This window comes from Apiospora aurea, assembly GCF_038362705.1.
Source record: "Apiospora aurea strain CBS 24483 chromosome Unknown utg000010l_segment0_segment0, whole genome shotgun sequence".
NCBI classification, from domain to species: domain Eukaryota; kingdom Fungi; phylum Ascomycota; class Sordariomycetes; order Amphisphaeriales; family Apiosporaceae; genus Apiospora; species Apiospora aurea.
The window spans coordinates 2,128,281-2,146,197 of NW_027117397.1; the positions used below are offsets into that span (position 1 = coordinate 2,128,281).

The window sequence follows — 17,917 nt, forward strand, 5'->3', positions numbered from 1 at the left end:
GTTACTTAAGCTAGGTTTAGCGTGGAATCTTTTTGTTCGTAGCGTTGTTTCGTGATTTTTTTATATAGCGTAGCTAGCTTTAAATTTTATTAGTCCGTAAAGGTAAGAAGGTTGTTTACTCCGTACGATTTTTTGCTATATACGCTTTAAAGCGGATAGTATGTATTAAAGTTTTCGACGAGTAAGTGTCGCCTGGGGTACGAGGTCATATCGAGGTCGTTTAAGGGGCTTCGTTATCGAAAAGTTTTTTAAATTAGCGAATATATAAATTATATAGTAAAGCGGCTACTTTTTTCCCTTGGTATTATAACGATAGCTTAATCGGGGCCTGCTTTAATTTTTAATTTAACGATATCGAGGCGTTTATATATATAAATAACCGCTTGGCTTTCGCCGTAAATTACTCGATATTTAATTGTTTTTAAACAGTACGCAGTTTACGTACGGGGGTTCGTTTATATTTTTTATAGTGTTAATATATTGTACTTTTTTTAGTTAGTTAAAATAAATACCGTTATTACTTTTAATATTATAACGTTTTAATATATTATTTGTAAGCTTATAATTATAAAACTATAATAATATTTTATATTAATAAGGAAATAACGGTACCGCGCCGGCTTTGCGAGCGTGTTTCTTTACTTTAATTACTCGCTATCGAATCAAATCGCGGGCGGCCTTTTTTCCGCGAAACTACTATATACCTTTCTTTATCGCTAATAAGGAACGTCGTTAGTGGTAATAAACGCCTTATTCCTACCGAGTTATCGCCGGTATTACGGACTTCGAATTAACGAGGCCGGTAAATATAAGCTTTTTTTACGCGTTTTCTCTACTAAATCGTTACGGGGCAGCCGCGATCTTACACCGTATATTCCCTGCCGTAATTAATATAACGTTTCTTGCCTCGTAATCTTTTTTAAGGGTATTTTTAGTTTCCCCTAAGGTGTACTACTATAAAGTAATAACTATATCGCTATTATTTTCGATAATATTTAGCTACGTAACCGTAGCCGTAATAACGGTAGTACTATTAAATACGGAGGTTAGCGTTATACGGTTCGTAATCGAAGATCTCGGAATTTTATATTAAGCCGTTGTCGCATAAATCTTTCGTAGTTTAAACGGAGCTCGTATATAGGATAAGGGAAACGTAGCGTACTTCGAGATTTTTCGATAAGCTATGTTTATATTTCGAAATCTTTTTCGAGTTATATTTATTTACGAGTAAACTACGTAATAACACGGCTTCGTTATAAATATCCCGTAGCTTTTTCGCTGGGATTTTTTTCGCGATAACTACGAGTTTTTTATAAATAAACTATACATTAATCCCGAAAGCGTTTAAAACCTATTTATTATTTTTTATATGTTTTTTCGCCTCGTTTTTAAAAATAAAAACAATATCGCCGCTAAGTAATTTTTTTACTACGATAGCCTCGCTATGCCCGATTACCGTATTAACGCTTTACACGATATTTATTAGCCTCCTTTTTTAAATATCATTAAATTAATTTACGTTTTTAATTATTACTTCGCGGTTTCGACGGGCTAAGACGATAATTTTCGATTACTAAGCAATAAGATCGCTACTACGCGGCGTAAATATAATTTAAGCTTAAAACTTAGTTTATATAGTTTTAGAATCCTACGTAATTTAAACGATAACTTTTTCGATTATTTTTTATAATTCCTCGCGGGTTATTAACGCGTTATTATCGTTATCGAAGTACGATCGTAATTCGGTCGCTTCGGTACGAAATTCCTTAATTACTTAAAAAATTTCTTTACGCCTACTACTAAAAATTACTAAATTAACGATTAGTTTTTCTAAATACTTTAATCCTTCTTCGATACCTCTTCTCGAGCTATTTTCGCTATTAAAACGCGTTTAAAGCGTTTAAAGTCTTTAATTATACGCCGCGACGTTGCTTTACGGGTAATACTGGCTCTGCGCGAGTCCGGCGCGACCGGTATTAATAATCATCGGATTATTTATCGGATTATCTATACCGTAACGCCTTGGCTGCGTCCCCTCGATAAAAGTTCGGCTAGGTTAATTCGACCTCGTAGATTTAAATAATAAAGTTTGTTTTCGATTATTCGATGGTTCGACCGAGTTATCGATCTTTTCCCTTATAGTATAATCTTTTATTTATCGAAATATTTAATTTAGTTTAAGTTTATTTCGTTATTAATTTAATTATTAGAAGTCGGCTTAATTATTTAATCGCCCGGTAAATCGGTTTCGCGGGACTAGTTCACGAGGTAATATTAACTTTAAACGATTAAAAACGGCGGAATATATTAACCTTACGAATTAATATATTTAATCGCTATTGCCTATTCCCGATTATTAAGCTAAACCGACTTCGTTTTTTTACGCCGCTCGGCGCGTATTACGATAAATATTAACCCGATTATATTTATTATAAAGCTGGTCTCGTCGAAATTCTAAATATTTTCGTTAACGATCCCGTATTTCGTTTTTATATTTACGATTAGCGTAAACCAGGTAAAAATAATTTTAAAATCTTCGTAAAGAGCCCTTTAGTAATCGTACCGACGATTCATTTTAATTTTTAAATCTAGGTTACGGTCGATAAAACGCTTAACTTAATACTTATCGACGCGGTCGCCGCCGCGTAACGCGGTAAAAAAATTAGCTATATTTTTTATATTAACGAAATTGGAAGGCATCCCTTAAATATTTAAATTAATTATATATTTATAAAGTACCTCTTTTTTAATTAAATTTATTTTACGTCGTTTCGGTCGGATTTCGCGTTTTAAAGTTCGGCCGTAAATTCGATAGCGTAAAATTAATTCGGGTATATTATAAACTTTTATTACTATTTTTTAGTTTATTTAATTCGGTCCGTTTCGTATCGTTTAAATTATTAAAACTATTTAATCTTTTTAAAATTAATTAAGCATTATAGTTATAAAAGTATTACGCGTTAAAGTTTAATTATATTAGAATTAAATTAAAGTGCGTCGCTAAGTAATATACGTCGCGTAGTAGTAAACCACGTTAAATCTTTTTTATTTACGAAATATAGCGAGTTAGTAAATATAGATTTAATAATAAGCGAGTAAAGGGTTATTAAAAGTATTTTAATTATAGGATAACGTATAAACTACGGGGAAGTTTAAATAGAAAATTAATCTTATTATAATAGGGTTATATATAACCTTTAGGATAAAAATCCTATATTCGTTATAGTTTAAAAAGTTTAAAACCGGCCGGTTTTAATTTAATTAATATAAAAACTATATAAGCCTTAAGCTGGTTATTTTAAACCGGCTAGTAGGGGGTGTTAAAAGCGTAGAAAAGGTAATTTTTATAATCGCTAAAATAAAGAATAAACGGCGAGATTAGGTTAAAATTAAGGACTAGATTTAAGAATATTTACTTCGATGCCTCCGGGTACTATAGTATTATAAATAAGGGAACGATAATTTATTATTAATTATCGAATATCGTTTAAAAAAGTTAATTTATTAGATTAATAGTTTAATAAAGGCCGTATTTAAGCGGATTAATTTTTTAGGGACTTCTTATAAATTATATATATAATAGTGAATTACTTTATTTAAATTAATACTAATTTAATTTAAGTAATAGTTAATTTTTAATAAAGCGTAGCTAGCTACTTTAAGGATAATAGTTATAAGATTATAAAAACGGTTTACGAGGGTATACTTAGTAATAATATTTACGTTTTAAAGAACTTATACTTTTTTAATTCCGCTATAAGCCTTTATTATTTATTAAAAAGAGAGTAAGTCGCGACCCTTTTAAAAAGAATATAGAATTTTATTCTTTATTAATTATAAAGGTTTATGTCGTAAATTAGGTCTAGAGAATCTTTTAACCTGCGATCTAAACGCTAGTATTAGTCTATTTAATTTAATCCTATTAGGGCAGCTTAGTAAGCTTAACGTTTCCCCCTTTTAGTCTAGAAGGATGAAGAGAGATGTTGGTTTATCGTTAGGCAAGAAGATGCACACACGCCATCCTCACCGTGTCGATCCGCAATGGCCCGCTGAGCACCATCATCAACCCGATGCAGAAGGCTTTCGCCAAGATAGCCAGCCTCGACTCCGAAAGCGCTCTTCGTGACGCGTCGTTCCCTGCGGAAACGGAAACCGTTGCGGGCGGTACGCTGGGGCCGACCAGCTACTCGAGCCTTGTCGACTCCGCGACGAGCACCGCGGAGCTCCAAACGATAGCCTCCGGGATGACCAACCTTCAAGAAGCCTGGAACGACGCGAATCCGCCCAGTTTCACGCGTTTGGCGAGGCTGGACCGTACTTGCTCCCGCGTGGTGCCGGCAACCGCCTTCCTGGGCCTGCCCGCGGCGCGAGGCGCCTTCGACTTCATTGCCATTGCCGCGGGCGATCTGTTCCGATGGCTGAAGACGGGCGTCGAGGCCGTCATCGAGCTGGTCAAGCACGCCGCAACGGATGCCTGGCACTTCGTGGCCACCATCGCCGGCATGGTCTACCGCGCCGTTCTGGACACGGTGGAGGCGGTGGTCGGCGCCATCGAATGGATCTTCACCGTCATCGAGACGGCGATCGAGAAGCTAATCCAGTTCGTCAAGTTCCTGTTCGAATGGGGCGACATCAAAAGAACCAAGGATGTCCTGCACAGTCTGGTGAAACTGTACATGGGACACCAAATGGACCAACTGAGCGCCACCAAGGCCGCCTTCGACGATCACATCGTGGATGCCCAGAAGTCCCTCCATCAGTGGGCTAGCATGGATGACTGGTCTTCACTGGGCGACGCGTCTTCCAAACCCGCCAGCGGAAGCGCGAGCAGCCCGGCCAAAGGCCAAACTTCGTCCTCGATGCTTTTCGCGGCGCACTTTCGGAACAATGCCAGTAGCATAACGGTCAAGTCAGGCAACAGCGCAGCGTCCAAGGCCCAATTCGGGGACGTCGTCGAAGCGCTACTCAAGGCCCTGTCGGACGAGGGGCAAGCATTGTCGGGAGTCTACTCGGATCTCGCGACCGTAGCTTCGAAACTACCCACGATGAGCGTTTCGGAAGCTCTGAAGGCACTCGCCGCCGTTCTCGCAGAGGGGATCTTGCTCTCGGCCCAGGTCGTAGTGGACGCACTCCTGGACACCCTCAGCGCCCTGGGAAACAAAGTTATGGAGATCATGGACACCGAGATCCACATCCCGGTCATATCGGACATCCTCGACATGATCGGTATTCCCACCATCTCATACCTCGATCTGTTTTTGTGGATCGGGGCAGTGAGCTACGATGTGGTCTACAAGATTGTCTATGGCGCGTCACCGTTCCCGGACAATAACGACGTGAAGGCCATCATCTCGGCGGAGAGTTGGGAAAGTCTCACAGAGTTGCTCGGGAAGACTACTTTTGCTGAACCTTCGTTCTTTGATCGAGCTGGTGCAACTAATGGCACCAAGAGCAACAAAGCGGGCGGGCGAGGCGCGTCACCGCGCTCTTTGCCTCAGGCCCTGCGACAGGGGATCCATATTGCCGGGCATGCAACAGCCGGCTTCTGCCTCTTCATGGGCGACTTTCTCGTCGGATTCGAGGCCGAGGCTTCGACGGGAGAGAACCCCTTCTCCATCCCTGCCGCGGTCCTCGGCGGCATGGTAGGCATTCTGGACGGCGCGTCCGGCGTCCTCGTGCCCATGTGTCCCATTGAGAACACCGCCGTCAGCGCCATCTCCACCGCCACCACGGCCGCCGGGCTTATCTCCAAGGTGCTGTTCAGCGGGTACGTCCAGGGCAAGCTCGCGACCTCGGACAGCAAGTTCTCGGGCCTGGCGGTCGACGACGGGCGCGCCACGGGGGCCATCGTCAGCTCCGTTCTTCTGATCCCCCGGATCTTCGCGACCGGGTGGCACTTTTACGAGCTGAGCCAGGTCCCCGCGAGCAAGACCCGCACGTCGGCGATCCTGGGGGAGGTCGCCAACCTGACCGCGTACGCGTCCGCCCTCTCCTACGCCGTGGCCGTGAACGACAAGGACCCGGCCTCTCGTCAGGTCCCCATCGCCGTCATGCTGGCCTGTAACCTGGCCATGGGCGGGCTCCAAACGGCCGAGGCTTTCCAGGTCGATCGAGCCCGCCGAGAGCAACCGAGCCCGGATCACGGGACGGTACACGCCACGTCCGTCAAGAGCGCCAGGAAGAAGATTACAATGCAGTCGGCTCCAAACGGTACTGGAGATCAACTGTCTGGGATGAGAAAGCTTAGTGTTGATGGCATTAGTAAGTCTAGTGGGAAGGTGAATGGCAAGTTGAATGGGAAGGTGAATGGCAAGCTGAATGGCAAGCTGAATGAGTTTTCATCTCCGCACCTTGTTGAGCCTGTATTAAACGGTGGACCTAAGGATTTTTTACCTAATTAAAAACGCCGTAGTATGACGTTGGTAATTTGAAACACTTGCTATAATCCGTTTCTCAATACCAGACGACACACTTTCTGCATGGGCAAATCATAACGCAATAAACGAGGCGGCCGGGCGGAAGCAACAACATCGATCTATGCAGTTGACGTATCTAGACTAGACCTAGGATGTACGGAATGGACACACGCTGAAACCCAACCTCCTTTGACCCAATTACCTACTGAAAGGAATCGGAAGAGAAGCTCAGTCATCGTGGCCCAGCATCACCGAGCACCTTCCCATCGCCAACACCTCAAATCGCCAGCCGCTCAATCTTGTCACGCATAGCCTTGATCTGGCCGGCGAGGTCACTGCTTTCGTTGGCCGTGACGCAAGTGGCGACGACCGAGCGGGAAACGCCGCAAGCCCGCCTGAGCGCGATCTTGCTCGGCACGTACACGTACGGCGTGTTCTTGTCCTCGCTGAGCAGAGGGAGATGGAGCAGGATCGCTAGGGGATTGGCGTTGGCGGCGAGGACGGCGATTTCGCACACGCCTCGGTTGATGGCCTTGGTAACTGCGTCAAAGCAGGTCAGCGATGAATCTTCTCGACATTAGAATGATTGGAGGTAGACGAACCTTCGTTGGCACCCTTCTTGGCCTGGCGATGGTGCGATGCTTGTTGGATTAGGTCCAGCAGCTCCTGTGCCAGACCTGGATCAGCCATGGGCCCAGCTGCGGTACCAGGTGGTGACGACATTATTGCTTTTTTGTTGGTTTTCCGTTGGCTCGCCTTGAGAGAAGGTTCACTGCCTTGGTTTTGTGTGGCTCGTCTCGAGAGGAGGTTCACTGCCTTGCGATAGTATTGAGGTTGAGGATTGAGATGTACTGGACTAAAATCAATTGGAGGCCTGGAAACGGAGGCATCTTACATGTGGCTAGTAAATGAGCATGTCTGGGGATAAGCTACCTAAAAACCGGGGCGAGGTGCGACAGCGGGTTCTCGACTATAGCAACTAAGTAAACGTCTTTAGCTGATATGAAATTTCTATGCGGGAACTATAATGATCTATTAGAGTATCTCACGCACCCGAAAGTTACTAGGACACGTAAATAGGTTAGGCGAAGTTCTTAAAGGCTTTTAATAATTAACGATTTAATTAAAGATAATACCCTTATTTATTTCCTTATCCTCGGAGTAGAAAATAAAATAATACATTAAGTTAATATAATACTTAAAATGTAACCTTTACTGGCTGCCCCCCCCTTTTAATTAACCCCTTTTAATTTTAAATGATTTTAAAGCCTTTAAATAATAATAATAGTATATAAAGGGGTTAAATCTTACTCGTTTTTTAATTAAAGTAAATTAATCTCTTCCTCTTTTTTTTCCTCTTTTTATTATTATTAATATAATTAAAAAAACACGCATTATATAAACGGTTTAAGCCGTGCTAGCCGGCGAAAACATTAACTATATAACTAAAAACTATAACGTTAATAAGGGCACCCTTCGCAATCGATTTAAAAATTAACCTTCGAAAAAAAAGAAATATAAAGCCCTTTAACTTTTTACCCTTATTAAAAAAACTTTTTTAATTAAATAAGCCTTTTTTAAGCTAGTTTAAGCTACGCACTAACGTACCGGCTATTTCGTATATATATTCAACGTATCCTCCTTATAAAAAAAGTCGATTACCTTATCGGTAAATAATAAGTATACCGTTTTCTAAAACGTTATCCGGCCCTTAAGACCGTACGTATTAAAGTAATAAATTTTCGACGCCTCGTATATACATTAAATAAAGCCGTATAAAAGTTTTTTAATCGGCTTAACACTATTATTATTAATAATATACCCCTTCGATTTAAATTTAATACCAATAAAATAAGAACTGCGATAATAATAAGGAAAAATATTATAATAATCGAACTTATCGCCTATTAGAGTTTAATACGGAACGACTTAATTAATCGCGAATAGGTAATTATTTTAAAATATATTAATATTATTAATAATATTTTACCGCTTTTAATTATATTTAAAGGTAAATTAATTTAGTAATAATAATTTCTTTAAAAAGAGAACGAGGTTAATTACGAGTATAAAAATTAAGCCTTTAAAGCGTTATTAAAAAGATAAACTTCTAATTCTATAGCTTTAAAGTGGTTAAAAAAAATCTTTATCCCCTTAATAAAACCTAATAATTTTAACTAATAGAGGCTTTTAATTTTTAATAAATATAAAAGTTATATTAACGATAACTTTATATTAGCGGCGTTAAAAGCTAAGGTATAGCTCCTCTACTTATTACTATATAACTCTTATATACTTTAGCCCTTAAATATTAATTATTTTAAAGTTTTAAAAAAGAGGTTTTAGAGGGAGCTCGACTTAGTATACGTTATTATTAATAATAGCTACGTTAAGAAAAGGACTTCCTTTAAGCTTAGGTTAAAGTACGTAAAGTAACCTTTACCTTTAAGGTTATTATTAATAAATAAGCAATAATTAATATTTACCCCCTTAATATCGAAAAGCCGATAAATAATATACTCCGGCGTTTTAATATAATATAAGCTATCGACGAAGTTATTACCGCCGAGGATACGCGCTAGCCGGCCGAACCGAAAGCTAAAAGGATCGAAACGCCGAAAAACAGCCGGTAGGTTAAAAATTTAAGGGCTGCGATACTTAATATAGAGGTTATTACTGGTAATTTAATTAAAAGATTACTATAAAAAAAACTCGGTAAAAGTGTTAATAATTTAACGGCTCGGATTAACCGGTTAAAGTAAGAAAAAGCCGGTTTAAAGGTAGATTTAAAGAAAACAAGGGCTTAAAAAAAGAGGAAGGTTAATAAGGACTTTAATAAGGGCTTTTATTTATATAGTAAACATTAGGGAGGTTTAAGAGGACGTTAAAAAAGGAAGGCTAAGGAAAAGGCCGAAAAGAGGCGCCGGTAAAGTAGTAGAAATTAATGTAAATAGAGTTAATAGTAAAGGTAACTTTATTATAATACGTACGAGCCGAAATAAACTTTAAAATATAATATATATTACTTAATTAACTTATCTATTACTGTTATTATTAATTTTTACATCTATTTTAAGGGGCTTAGTAAAGGGGAGGGGGGGCAGCTAGTAAGGGTTACATTTTAATCGACTACGTCTCTTATATTACTTTATATATAAATTCTTTAAATAAGCTTTAAAATATAATTTAAATATTAACTTAGCACAGCCTTTTTTAAAATACCGAGGAAGCTTTATATATTAGTATTACTACCGTTCTTATTAATATTACTATAAACACTAGTCTTAATATTATTATTAAAACTATTATTAATACTACTCGTGTTACCGGTAAACTTTATAGTGTACCGGCCTCCCGATTCTTTAATAAAATTAGCCGCCCTCTTCGTAACCGCGTAAATAGTCGCTTATATATTCTTTAACGATATAAGCGGGAAGACGTTAATATCGATTACTCGTAAATTAACGGTTTTATATATAACGAGCTATATATTCACGACACCTTCGTCGCCGTAGGGTTTTATTATATAAATACCGGCCGAGTAATAACACGAGAACGTAACTTATTATATAATCTCTTTAGTGCGGTTAAGTAACTCGTTAACGCTTAGATAATTTAAATAGCGGGCGCTTATTAAAATATCGGTAAAAGGAGGGGTAAATATAATACGCTTAATAAATTATACGCTACGGGCGAGGATCTTTATATTTAAAGGGTATTTTAAGTAATATAAGTTTAACGACGGTGCGTAATTAATTAATAAAGACTTTATATATACGTTACTACGTTTTAAGGGATAGTTTAATATAGCTATAACGGCGATTTAAAGTTTATAAAAAACGAGAGCGATACCGTTAAGATTTAAGACCTAAAAGCTTACGAGAAAGAGGTGGTATTATACTTAATTAAATTTCGGCTTTTTTATATAGCTTCGAAGAATCTAATATTCCTTTTTTTATTATAGCTATAATCTATACCGTAATAAAAATGCTTATTAAATAAGCGTTTAACCTCGGCCTTAAGTATAATATTATCCTTATTTACGAAAGGGGTATATATTAAAATTAATAGCGATTATAAAAAAAGACCGGTTTCGTGTAAAAATTAGTTTAAAGTCGCTTTAACGTACTCCGGCTCCTTTAATAAATCGAGAGATTAAATCTCGTCCTTTACTTCGAATATTTACCTTATAATAAAATAGTTCTATAAGGTTTCCTTAATATAAAGGTTATTAATCTAGATTAGGATTCCGTGTTATTTTAGTAGCGCCCGGCCGCTAATCCTCGATAGCTTTAAGATTTAAGGCGACTAGATCGTGCCCGCGTATAGTATAACTTTCTCGGAAACTTCGAGGTATTCGTTAAGCCTGTCCGGTATCCGAGTAAAGACGCCGAGGGCGCGGAGGCTCCTCGATGTCTTTTTAGTCGTAATATTAACGACTTAAGTGTTTATTAAAATTATTAGGTTTTCGCGGCTTTACTCCGCCGGGCTATAGTAAGCGTTATTCGTATAGCTTTAATATCTCGTTTTAAGCGATATCGATTTTATATTTTAAAAGCTTTCGATTATTTTACCGTTACGCGGATCCCTCGTTATACGAGAATCGAGGAGGTTATTAAATATTTTTATTTAAGCGCCGTTTAAAGTTTCGAGGTAATCCTTACCTTAATTAATTTAAAGCGGTTCGAAGTAACCGTCGAGGGCCGAATCGTGCTATTTATTTATTTATGCTATTTTCCGGGTATTAACGCCGGGCGGCGTAACGGTTACTATTTTTTAAAAGTAAGGGGCTAATTCGTTAAAGGATTAACCTTTGTTATTTAAAGCGCCTTAAATATTAATATTATCCCGCATATTTGCGCGTCATAAGGGAAAAGATCGATAACTCGGTCGAACCATTGAATAATCGAAAACAAACTTTATTATTTAAATCTACGAGGTCGAATTGACCTAGCCGAACCTTTATCGAGGGGACGCAGCCAAAGCGCTACGAGCCAGCACCACCCGCGAAGTAACGTCGCGGCGTATAATTAAGGACTTTAAACGCCTTAGACGCGTCCTAATAGCGAAAATAGCTCGAAAAAAGGTATTAAAAAAGGATTAAAGTATTTAGAGAAACTAATCGCTAATCTAATAGCCCCTAATAGTAAACGTAAAGAGATTTTTTAAATAATTAAGGAACTTCGTATCGAAGCGACCGAATTACGACTATACTTTAATAATAACGATAATACGCTAATAACCCGCGGGGAATTACGAAAAATAATCGGAAAAGCTATCGCTTAAGCTACGCAGAATCCTAAAATTATATAAATTAAATCCTAGGCTTAAATTATATTTACGCCGCGTAGTAACGATCCTACTGCTTAACAACCGAAAATTATCGTCCCAGCTCGCCGAAACCGCGAAATAATAATTAAAAACGTAAATTAATTCAACGATATTTAAAAAAAGAGGCCAGTAAATATCGTATAAAGCGTTAATACAGTAATCGGGCATAGCGAAATTATCGTAACAAAGAAATTACTTAGCGGCGATATCGTTCTTACTTTTAAAAACGAAATAAAAAAATATACAAAGAATAATAGATAAGTTTTAAACGCTTTCGGGATTAATACGCAGTTTACTTATAAAAAACTCGCAATTATCGCGAAAAGGGTCTTAGCGAAAAAGCTGCGGGATACCCACGACGAAGCCGCGTTACTACGTAATTTACTCGCAAATAAATATAACCCGAAAAAGATTTCGAAATATAAGCGTAGCCTGCCGAAAAATCCCGAAATACGCTACGCTTCCTTTATTTTATATACGAGCTCCGTTTAAATTGCGAAGGATTTATGCGATAACGGCTTAATATAAGATTCCGAGATTTTTGACTACGAACCGTATAACGCTAGCCTCCGCATCCAATAGTGCTACCGCTATTACGATTACTGCTACATAGCTAAGTATTATCGAAAACAGTAGCGATGTGGCTACTGCTCTATAGCAGCACACCTTGGGGGAGATTAAAAGTGCCCCTAGAGAAGACTACGAAACAGGAAACGTTGTGTTAATTACGGTAGGGAATACATAGCGTAAGATCGCGGCTACCCCGTAGCGATCCAGTAGAGAGAACGCGTAAAAGAAGTTTATACCCACCGGCTTCGTTAGTTCGAAGTCCGTAGTATCGGCGACAGCTCGGTAAAAACAGAGCGTTTATTACTATTAATAATACTCTTTATTAGCGATAAAAAAAAGTATATAATAGTTTCGCGAAAGAGAGGCCGCCCGCGATTCGATTTAATAGCGAGTAATTAAGGTAAAGAGATACGCTTATAAAGCCGGCGCGGTACCGTTACTCCCTTATTAACGTAAAATATTATTATAGTTTTATAATTATAAGTTTACGAATAATATATTAAAACGTCGCAGTATTAAAAATAATAATAGTATTTACTTTAACTAATTAAAAAGAGTATAATATACTAGTATTATAAAAAATATAAATAAACCCTCGTATGTAAACCGCGTACTGTTTAGAAATAACTAAGTATCGAATAATTTACGGCGAGGGCCGAGCGGTTATTTATATATATAAACGCTTCGATATCGCTAAGTTAAAGATTAAGGCAGGCCCCAATTAAGTTACCGTTACGATACCGAAAAGAAAAAGTGGCCGCTTTATTATATAATTTATATATTCGCTAATCTAAGAAATTTTTCAATAGCGGAGCCTTTTAAACGACCTCGATGCGATTTCGTACCCCGGGCGATACTTGCTCGTCGGAAACTTTAATATATATTATTCGCTTTAAAATATATATAGCAGGAAATCGTACGAAGTAGATAACTTTTTTGCTTTTACGGACTAATAAAACTTAGAGCTAACTACGCTATATAGAGAAATTACGAAACGACGCTACGGATAAAGAGATTTTACGTTAGACCTGGCTTAGGTAATACGAGGAACGATAATTTTATATAAAGGAAACCTTGGCTTAGAAGGTTTTAATTATAGGGCACAGGTCGTCCGCGTCGAACTAGAAGTTAACTCGCTACGAGGTAATAAAACGAAAGTAAAGGGATAGAACTAAACGATATTAAATAAGGGGCTAGTATAGGCGGAAGCCGGAGTACGTTTAATCGATATCGCCGAGCTAATAAGCCCGGAAGAGCTAGATTAAACTGTCGATAATTTTATAGGCGACCTATAAAAGATTACCGATATAGCAGCCTTAAAAAAGACCCCTTATACTGGTAAAAATACGCCTTAATAATTACCGGAGGTTTAAAAAGCGTAGATTATAACGAAATAACGATACCGAGCTTATTTCGCGGTACCCTCGTAATATATTTAGAATTAATATACCGAGTCGAAAACGGACTTAAAGAGAATCGTTTAAATAGCGAAAACGAAAAGTTAACGTTACGTAATCGCCGCTGCCTCTTACGATTTTAAAATACTTTAGTCGCTTAAATAATAGGTTCGACTACGGAACTGGACGCTATTATAAATAGCGGGAATCCTAAAATTACGACGTAGCGAAAGAGCTATTAACGAGGCGCGAAGCTACGACGAAAAAGCTACGCTTTTTTCGAAAAAGTTTTTTCTTAACTTAAAAGCCGACTTTACGGACTTAAATACCGTACTAAACCACGCCTTTAGCTTTACCCTTATCGAGGCAGAGATAACGGCTAAAGAGATAAGAAATATTATTAAGTAAATAGGACCTTGGAAAGCTTTAAGGGAAAACTTTTTACTTCTTGGTTTCCTTAAAGCGTATAAGGAACCCCTTTTCCGGACGTTAGCCGGTTTAGCGATAGCGAGCTTTCGGCTTGCCTACTTCTTTAAACGTTTCTATACGGCAAAGGTTATCGTAATTTTAAAGCTAAATAAAATAGTAATCGAAAAGTAAACACTTGGTGAATGGAGACTTATTTTATTATTTAATACGGTCGGGAAGGTAATAGAGATAATTATAAACCGACGAATTACCGAAATAACCGAAAAGTATTCGCTTTTATTTAAAAGCTAAATAAAGAACCGGACGTAGCGGTTTATCGAGCTAGCTATTCGATTAATTATCGACATTGTTCGTATAACGTAATAATAAAAAAGCGTCGCTTTTTTTTTTAACTCGATATTAAAAGCGTTTTCGATATAATTAACCATAAAAAACTAATTATTATACTCCGCGAAAAAGGATTGCCGGATTGGGTCTACCGATAGGTCGAGAGCTTTATTACGGATAAATCGGTCCATTTTTATTTCGACGGCAAATCGTTAAAAAGGATCTAGCTCCGCGTTAATGTTTCGTAAAACTCCCCGTTATTACCGATCTTCTTTATTTTTTATATCGCTATACTATACAAAGAATTAAAAACGTACGAACAGTTTATTATTATCGGATTCGCGGATAATACGAATTTTATTACCGTAAAGCTAAACTACGTTACGAATTACCGAAACCTAAAAAAAGCCTAGGAAACTTATAACCGTTAAGCACGCATAAAAAAAATAAAGTTCGAACTTAAAAAAGCGAGCTTATTTATTTTATTAAAGCGCGAAAAGCTTATACGCTATAAATACGTTTCGGAAACGCTATTATAACGCCGATAACCTTTGCGAGATTCTTCGGCGTTTAGCTCTATCGGAAACTATAATAGAAGGACTATATCTTAAAAATTAAAGCGAAAATAGTAACTTAGATATTAGTTTTTACTAGGCTCGTAGCGTTAGTTTGGAGATGTTCGGTATAAAAGGTAAAAGAGTTTTATACGAAAGTAATACGTAACGTATTCGCGTACGAAGCGTCGGTTTAATATAAAGTGGGCGATACTAAAAAAGGCCAGCCTTTAGCCTTATAATAGTCTAAAACTCTTATTTCCGGACCGTAATAAAGGCATATAAGGCGACCCCTTAATACTATTTAAAAATTAAAGCGGCAGTTCCCCCCTCGATTTTTATTTAAGTACAAAGGCAGTTAGTTTTGAGATACGCACAGAGATTATCGGGAAGCTATAATTTTTACGCGGCGCTTATATAAAAACGGTAGAGATTATTAATAAAAAACGTAGCGTAAAGAGAAAGAGATAAAGAAAACCTTAAAAGGCTATTAGCGAAGCCCCTACGGCTCTATAGTTAAGCGACGCTTAATTAACGTTAGCTAAATAATAGCTAAATGGTTAAACGGTCAAATAAACGTTTAAAAAGAAATAGGAATAAAAATAGTTTTATACCGTTATTTCGACGCGAAGCCGCCGCGAATTAATTATAAAATCGCCGTTAAATTAAGGAGCGTGCCGTCGTTACGACGATATATTTAAATACGAAACATCGGTTTTAATATAAGTACGCATTAAAAGAATAAGGCTTAAATCGTTCCTATTTACTTATCGGGTTTTAAACGTTCCGACGCCGCTATGTAATTACGGTAAAAGACGAGAGATAGCCGAACACTTAATCCTATACTGTAAAGACTTTAAGGGAAAATAAGAGCAGTTAATAAAACAGTTAATACCTAATTCGCTACAAACTCGTCGCGATCTAGCGGCGCTTACTGTAAAAAAAAATACGGCGATGGTTATCGTAAAATAGCTTTTACGAACCGGTCGACTGCCGCTATATAAGTTAACAATAGAAATTAGGGGATCACCCGAACCTAAATAATTTCTTTTTAAGCTTTAAAGTAAAGGTTACTAGGCTAGTGGGTGAGAACTAGCATGGTAACGTCGAGTACGTGAGGTAGATTTTACGATATTAACAGCGTGTATTTTTAATCTAGCTTCGGCACGGTTTATTACACGAGGAACTAGGTAGATATACCGAAAGCCTTCGGTATACGACGTACTATTAATAATAATAATAATAATATTATCCCGCGACGAATATATTATAACTATAATATTTATTATAAACGTATTACTTAATTATTTACCGCGTAGCTATGTAATAATACGATTATTAAGATATAATTAGCGCGACGATAAGGGTTTATTATTAGTAAATAAAACCTCTAATAGCGGAAACTAGGACGGGTTAAGGTTTATATTACCTAGCGAGTGGAGCGAAATATCTAGTCGTACTCGAGCTTTCCGATTTACGTAGAGAACAAGCCCGGCGTTAAGATACTCGGGTCGGAGCTTTTATCGACGCCGGCCTCGATAACTAAAACCCTCACGTTAAGGTCCTCGCTAAGTCTCAAAGCAACCATTATGCCGGCGGTACCGCCGCCGATGATAATGTAGTTCCACATGCTTTTATTAATGTTCCTTGACGATCGAGCCCAGTTTCTAATGAGTCTGTAATGGTCTGGGTCGAGATGAGTTCCGCCGAGCCAGCTGTGAAACCTGACGGGGATGCACTGGGGCTGAAAAGGGTCGGAGAGTATGCACAATGTATTCTCGTATCAAATGGAAGGAAACGACCCTCCCAGAAGGTGCCGCCTGGAAGAAAGTGAAACAGGAAGGTGTGATCAGAAAGTAATTCTCCACCTTCCTCTCTACAGAATTGACAGCCCCGGCTGGTGGTGTGATTACGAATGATATTACATGTCACTATTATATGTCGTAAGGGCAGTGCTCCCCTACGTCCAATAGCTTTAGACCGACACATTCCACGCAACCAAAACTGGATCGTATTGTGAGATCCTGGAATGCAACATCCCATATGAATATGATAGATTTATATTTCCAATGCTCTGTATGCATCGGAATACAAAAGTGGTGTCCTACTCGAAGTTATTTCCTGCAAATCCCGCACAATGCGCGGGAACATCTCTAAAAGATACCTTTGGCGCCGGTCCTCCCCGTGGGTGGCACAAAAGGGCAGCCGGTTTGGGAAAGCATGTCGCCCGTTATCAATCATCGTTCCGCGTGGCGGGGATACAGCAGCAGCTATCCGTGAGATTCTGCAGAGGCAACGGTCCAAGCAACGTCGACCGGGGTATGCAAGCCAATCACAGGACGAATTCGTTTGCAAAGGAAAGTGCAACCGAAGCCTCGTTCCAATATGTCATACTAATTGCCAGCCTCCCTGTGACTCAACAGGGGTTCGCCTTCGCCACCTCATAGGAGTTCGCGGCTTGGCCTTCCCGGTTGCTTCTCTTTTGGCTACCCACGTAGCACAACAACCACCTCACGCAAGCCTTGGGGAAGTTAACTTGCTGACAGGATATTGTCGGGCCTCCAAGTTGGTAGTATGCACGTGGAATCGTAAGAAGTACTGGATCAATGCGAGCTCCGCTCTAACACAGAATGCCATACGTATTAATCATCTGTGGCCGTGTTAACTCTTGATTTGATTCACGGTCCATGGATTAGGAACGATCTATGATGCTTTGAGGGCGCGATTGCGTCAGCCGTAAGCATCGGGCGGATGATCGGACATAAGAACCCCAATCTGTTGCGTGTCATGACCATGCGAGCTACCAAATCATTAAAGTCCCAAAAGTGTCCGGGTGACGTGCCCGACTAACCTCAGTATTGACGTGCGCCTTTGAAGCAAGCGAGTCTCGATA

At 38.8% G+C, this 17,917-nt stretch overlaps 2 protein-coding genes across 2 annotated transcripts; one reads left to right on the forward strand and one right to left on the reverse strand.

The window, feature by feature from the left end:
* Positions 1–4,070: 4,070 nt before the first annotated feature.
* On the forward strand, positions 4,071–6,401 carry PG986_014692 (uncharacterized protein; the record flags this gene model as incomplete). The annotated part of the gene is made up of 1 exon (XM_066850914.1): positions 4,071–6,401. The coding sequence occupies one exon, from the start codon at positions 4,071–4,073 to the stop codon at positions 6,399–6,401; it is 2,331 nt and encodes a 776-aa protein (XP_066693152.1).
* Positions 6,402–6,693: 292 nt separating this feature from the next.
* Positions 6,694–7,139, reverse strand: PG986_014693 (13 kDa ribonucleoprotein-associated protein; the record flags this gene model as incomplete). The annotated part of the gene is made up of 2 exons (XM_066850915.1): positions 6,694–6,956; positions 7,019–7,139. The coding sequence occupies 2 exons, from the start codon at positions 7,137–7,139 to the stop codon at positions 6,694–6,696; spliced, it is 384 nt and encodes a 127-aa protein (XP_066693153.1).
* Positions 7,140–17,917: the final 10,778 nt, after the last annotated feature.